Genomic DNA, 6,000 nt, shown 5'->3' with positions numbered 1-6,000 from the left:
AATTTTTATTTATTTTTTCTTTTTTTGTCTTTTTTGTATTTTTTTGTTTTTTGTTTTTTTATTTTATTTTTTTTCTTTATTTTTATTTTATTTTTTTTCCTTTTTTTGTTTTTTTTCAATTTTTTTAGTTTTTTTGTTTTGTTTTTCTTTTCTTTTGTTTTTTTTTTGTTTATTTTTTTTATTTCATTCTTTTTTTTTTTAGTTTTTTATAATTTTTTTGTTTCCCTTGTATAATCTGATCTGCACTTTGCTTTTCTTATATAACAGTTTATCCTGGAAATTGTTTCTTATCAGTACAGGTGATTGGACTTTGATGACGGGTTTGTGGTGAGGGTTATTGGTCTACAGTACTGGAGGAAAATTCTAGCCTTTGCTTTTTCTGGGCCAACACTGTTAATACCTGGTGGTTTGAGGTATGTCACAGCCTTCCTTTGAGAAACATGGAGCTATTTAGATGAAAATGGTTTCAGAACACCAGAGTTAGCCACAGATTATGTTTTTATATAGTATACATTAAAAATATACTATTACATAGTTTAATTTTTTATATAGTATATCAAGTCAGTGTTTTATGTGGGATGTCAAGTTTTGTGTGGAAGCTTTGAGTAACTGACATTTGTTTACCTTTTTCTTTTCAGATTTAATTTACCCACACCCAAATGCTTCTGCAGAAAAAGCCAGAAATGTCCTAGCTGTGGAGACTGTGCCTGGAGAGCTGGTGGGAGAACAAGCTGCAAATCAGCCCGCCCCAGGGCATCCAAATTCCATTAATTTTTACTCTTTGAAACAGTGGGGCAGTGAGCTCAAGTGAGTCTTTGGAAAGCAGCATATGAAATTGAAAATGGATTGTTTCTGATAATGTATAATTTTATAAATGAGGTTATAAAACTATCTTACACTTACAAAGGCCTTTATTGTTTACATCATACTTTCCCATAGATCATTGTGGTTTTAGCTTGTATTACATGCTTATTCTGTGTCTGACACTATGCCAAACATTTTCACACTTACAGTTTAATTTAATTGCTCAACTCTGTGAAATAGGTCATATGGCTGACATTTTACAGAGACTGAAACTGGCTGAAGGAGAGTATGTGTCTGAGGTCACAATTCTTCCAGGCTGCAGAGCTGGGGCTTCTTGTGCCTAGGGCCTAGTCCCCTCTCCAAGACACTGGGTTGGCCAGGTCCTGTGCTCTGGATTTCTATTCCCTGTTTGTGCATGGTCTAGTGAGAGTGGAGGTGGGTTGGTTTTTATTTGTTTGTTTGGTTTTTATGAGATGAGGTCTTGCTGTGTTGGCCAGGCTGGTTTCAAGTCCTGGGCTCAAGTGATCCTCCTGCCTCAGCCTCTTGAGTAGTTGGGACTACAGGCAGGTGCAACTATGGTCGACTTGTTTTTTAAATAAGAACTTCATTGAGATACAAGTCCCACACTGTACAATTCATCTATTTAAAATGTACAATTCAATGATTTTTGGTATATTCACAGAGTTGTGCTACCATCACCATAATCAATTTTTAAATATTTTCATCGATCCAAAAAGAAATTCATTACATTAGCAATTCCTTCTCATTTCCCCCAACCCCTTCTCCTCTGTCAACCCTCAACCGTAGGCAACTCCTATCTGTATGAATTTTATTTTGGTGGGATTTTGTTTTGTTTTGTTTTGTTTTGTTTTGTTTTGTTTTGTTTTAGACAAGGTCTTGCTCTGTTACCTAGGCTGGCGTGCAGTTGCATGATCATGGCTCACTGCAGCCTTGAACTCCTGAGCTCAAGCATTCCTCCTACCTCAGCTTCCAAAGTAGCTGGGACTACAGGCGTACACCACCATGCCCGGCTAATATTTTAATATATATATATTTTTTTTTTGTAGAGACAGGGTTCTCTCTATCTTGCACAGGCTGGTCTCAACTTCTGGGCTCAAGCAATCCTACCTTGGCTTCCCAAAGTGCTGGGATTACATGAGCCACTGTCCCTGGCTTATGATTTTGTTTATTGTGGACATTTCATATAAATGGCACTGTATATACCTTGTGTCTGGCTTCTTTTGCTTAGCATAATATTTTCAAGATTCGTCCATGTTATAGCAAGTATCAGTGCTTCATTTCCTTTTATGGCCAAATAATATTCCCATATATGAATGTGCCATATTTTGTTTATCCATTAGCTGGGTGTGGTGTGGTGGTGCATGCCTGTGGTCCCAACTACTTGGAGGCTGAGGTGGGAAGATCACTTGAGTCCAGGATGTCGAGACTGCAGTGAGCTGAGTTCGCATCACTGTACTCCAGTCTGGGGCGACAGGGTGAAACCTCGTCTCAAAAAAAATAAAAAATAAAAAAAGAGAAAGATTGTAGAGGCAGTGCGTTGTGGGAGACTTGGAAGTTTCTTGCTGTCCCATAGAGCCCGGGCCAGCGGTCACTGTGCAGTTGGCTGTTCTCTTGCTGTCCCGTAGAGCCCGGGCCAGCAGTCACTGTGCAGTTGGCCAGCTGAGCTCCATAAGAGGTCCCACTGGTTTTTCAGGGTGGGGCTGGGGTGTTCTTAGAAGAACACACTGTTTTAAAAAGTAGCCTCTTTGCTGTAACTGCTTTCTTTTTTGTACGTTCATGGTTGAATTCAGTATGATAAAGTTATTCTCTGTGTGTTTTTAGTTTTTAAGGCATAGGTTTGTGTTGAAGCTGAGTAGGATGTATAGGATATATACAGGTTATATTGGAGCTCAAATGTCAGGGATACTGAGACCTCAGAAGACCAGCACTTGTGAGGGTGGTCACTGTAGTGGGCCCTGCCTTCCTTCCTCATCCTGGCTCATGGCTGCAGTCCCACCTTCTTGGTCCTGCTCTGCTCCCATCCATCTGCTTTCTGCTGTTTTCTCTCTTCAGACAGCTCTGATCATGTCATCTCCCTACATTAGAAGCATCGCTGATAGACCTCAGCCTGCAAGTGCAGCTTCAGACTCTTTGGTCTGATATTTGACGTTCTCAACGATACGACTTTAGTTTCTTCCTTGGGCGGCTGCTTCCCAGTATTAGCACTTCGTGAGCCTCTGTTCTGCCCATTCTGTGCCTTCCTCTTCATCTCAGAACCTCTGCTCACCATGTGCCTGTCTGCTCTGTGCCATCTAATTAAGTCCCAGTCATCTCCCAGCATCCAGGGGATGGGGAGGGATCAGCCGGGAGGCACAGTGGGGCTGCCTTCCCTGGGTACCTGCAACTAGAGAACCACTGGTTTCCTCTGTTTCAAAGTATTGGGCTTCTCAGTAAAGAAAGGGATCTGTGCTCCTAAAAGTGTCAGAAAACCACTGAGAGCTTCCCTTCATTCCACATGTTAAAAGATTGAGGCTTAGAGAGGTAAAGTGACTTGCTCAAGATCATATAGCAAGTGTGTGGCCGAGCTGAAACACACACCCAGGTCTCCTGATTGGGGACCCAGTACTCCTTCCCCCTTTCATCATAAGAATACATTTGGGGGACTATTAGTTTGCCAGAGGTGTGTCATCTGCCCTCAAAGTGAGATAATGGAATGAGGTGGAAACAGACCTGTAATGCTGGGTGCGTTCCATGTCCTTGAGCATAGGAACATGGATGATGATTGAGTGCCTCCTGCCTGGAAAGTGAATGCCTGTCACTTCTACCTGTCACAGCTGACAGATCACATTCAGCATGAAACATCACTAGGAGTTATCTTCTATCAGCTCTGCCTTTGCCGTGTAACACAGTGATTAAGAACCAGGCTGCGTGAGTTCAACTCCCAGCTATGCCACGTAGTAGCTGGATAACTTGGGCAAGTTACTTAATATTCTGTGCCTCCGTTTCTCACTTGTAATATGAAGATAATAATCATACATCATGAGATTGGTAGCATGATGATGAGTTCATATGTGTACACTGCTTAAAATAGTGCCTGGCACTTAGGAAGTACTAGTCAAGGGTTAGTTGTTGCTGTTGCTGGTGGAGGCACAGCTCATGACAAAGCCTTTCTTCACAGAGGTTTTTGGGACCACTTTCTGTAGACACTAATGCTTAATGACTGGCATATGAATCTTAAGTGTTTATGGTTTTTTGTTTTCTTTTGTTTGTTTTGCTTATGGCATGCTTTATGAAGTTTTAAATAAAATGCCTTAGGTGCATAGACAGACTTTAATGACTCTAAAATAGATTCCTGTATTATAAATGAATGGCTCAAAAATTGTGTTTTTTAATGCACTCAAAATGCTGTCAACATTATAGTCAAGGCTTAAAAGATAAATGAAGGTTTATTTATTATTTTATCCTATTTATCAGTATAGTTGGAACTCTCTTAACTAGCTCCCGTGATGAACTGACATTTTAAGTTTCCTCGGTAGAGCCATGGTCCTCACTGACTGCATGAGACCAAATGGGCCACTTCAGGGCACCTGTGTCCCTGCTGCCCCCAGCTGAGCTACAGACCTACCAATAATCAGCTGGGTTTGTTCCTCACTGGTTAATGCCTGTTGTACTTATTATTGTAATTATGTAATTTAATGGGATATTTATTAAACCCATGAAATATAAAAAGGAATTGTTGTTTCTAGGAAAAATAAGTTGAATGCTTAGGGAAACTTTGATAAAGGAGAGTCACTAAAAAAATTGCCATGAGAATGTGGGTGACATGATTGTGAAAAATCAGAAAAAAAAACTTGAAAGCCTGTAAGATTTTATGCTTAGATTGTTTCACAACTGTTAGGCCTTGTTCCACTTTCTAATAAGAAACAAAACAAAACTGAAAAAATTAGTTGATGTCTTAATGGATGTGATTTGCCCAAGAAAGATAACAGAGAACTGCAGTTAGTATCCCCAGATTAATTTCTGCCTCCCTCCCTCCCTCCCTCTTTTCTGTTCTGTTCTGTTCTTTTTTCTTTTCTGTTTTCTTTCTTTCTTTCTTTCTTTCTTTCTTTCTTTCTTTCTTTCTTTCTTTCTTTCTTTCTTTCTTTCTTTCTTTCTTTTTTCTCTCTCCCTTCCTTCCTTTTCTTTCTTTCTTTTCTTTCTTTCTCTCTCTTTCTCTCTTTCTTTTTCTTTCTCTCTCTCTCACTTTCTCTTTCTCCCCTTCCTTCCCTCCTTTCCTTTCCTTTCTTTTCCTTTCTCCTTTTTCTCCTTTTTTCCTTTTTCTCCTTTCTCTCCTCCTTTCCTTTCCCTTTTCTTTTCTTTTTTCATTTTTTGAAACAGGGTCTCTACTTTGTCACCCAGGCTGGAGTGCAGTGGCACGATCTTGGCTTACTGAACTCTTGAACTTCTGGGCTCAAGTGATCCTCACACCTCAGCCCCGCCAAGTAGCTAGAACTTCAGGCGTGTGTCACCACGCCCAGTATCCCCAGATTCCAAGAAGAGGCTTTGGCTGGCGTGTATCAGTAGACTGGCAGATGAGTGCACATTTACATATACCTTTACAGGTGCTTGTGTTTAAGTTCCTTTTATATGGATTCCTGCTTTAACCACATTTTTCATTTAACTTATCAATAGTCCAAATCACACCAGGTGAAGGCACTAGGTCTCTGCTGAAATTCTGGCCAGTCCATGTGTGTATGTGCATGCTCATGGGTAGGAATGCACAAGCATATGTGAGAAAGCGCATGCCTGAGCGCACATGTGAGCGTGCATCGGGAGCCTGTGTAGTGGTTGAGCATGTATTTTCAGTGTATGTAGGAGGTGTGCTTAGGCTGCAGCAGCGCTGACAGCAGTCAGCAAAATTCTGTGGCTTTGTGGCCTGGACTATGCGCCCACCTTTGGGTGCTAGGCAGGGCCTGATGTGGACCTCTGGCTCCTGGGGTCTGGCTCTAGTTCTGTTCAAGAGTGGGGTCACATTGTAGATATTTCTGTCAGCCCAGGTTTTGGAATCCCAGTCCTGCTACTTATTGGGTGTGTGATGTTGAGCTAGTGACTTAACTTCTCTGAGCTTTATTTTCTCCATTAGTAAATTGCGTGCACACAATTTACTAATGTGTAAAGCAGGAAGGAAGGCGACTTGCTCTTGGGCCCATGGAGTTT

The 6,000-nt window shown here is 41.0% G+C and overlaps 1 protein-coding gene across 2 annotated transcripts in view; it reads left to right on the top strand.

Annotated features, from left to right (window-relative positions):
- The window catches only part of TBC1D2B (TBC1 domain family member 2B), an 84,631-nt gene that overhangs the window by 33,626 nt on the left and 45,005 nt on the right, over positions 1–6,000 (top strand). For both annotated transcript variants that reach the window (XM_017865340.1, XM_017865341.1), the window contains exon 3: positions 639–807. In XM_017865340.1, the coding sequence (XP_017720829.1) occupies positions 639–807 (169 nt within the window). The remainder of the gene's footprint in view (positions 1–638; positions 808–6,000) is intronic.

This window comes from Rhinopithecus bieti, unplaced genomic scaffold, assembly GCF_001698545.2.
Source record: "Rhinopithecus bieti isolate Rb0 unplaced genomic scaffold, ASM169854v2 scaffold_82461, whole genome shotgun sequence".
NCBI lineage: Eukaryota > Metazoa > Chordata > Mammalia > Primates > Cercopithecidae > Rhinopithecus > Rhinopithecus bieti.
Note: the sequence above shows the minus strand (reverse complement) of the source record. Positions and strands in the feature narration are given on the sequence as shown.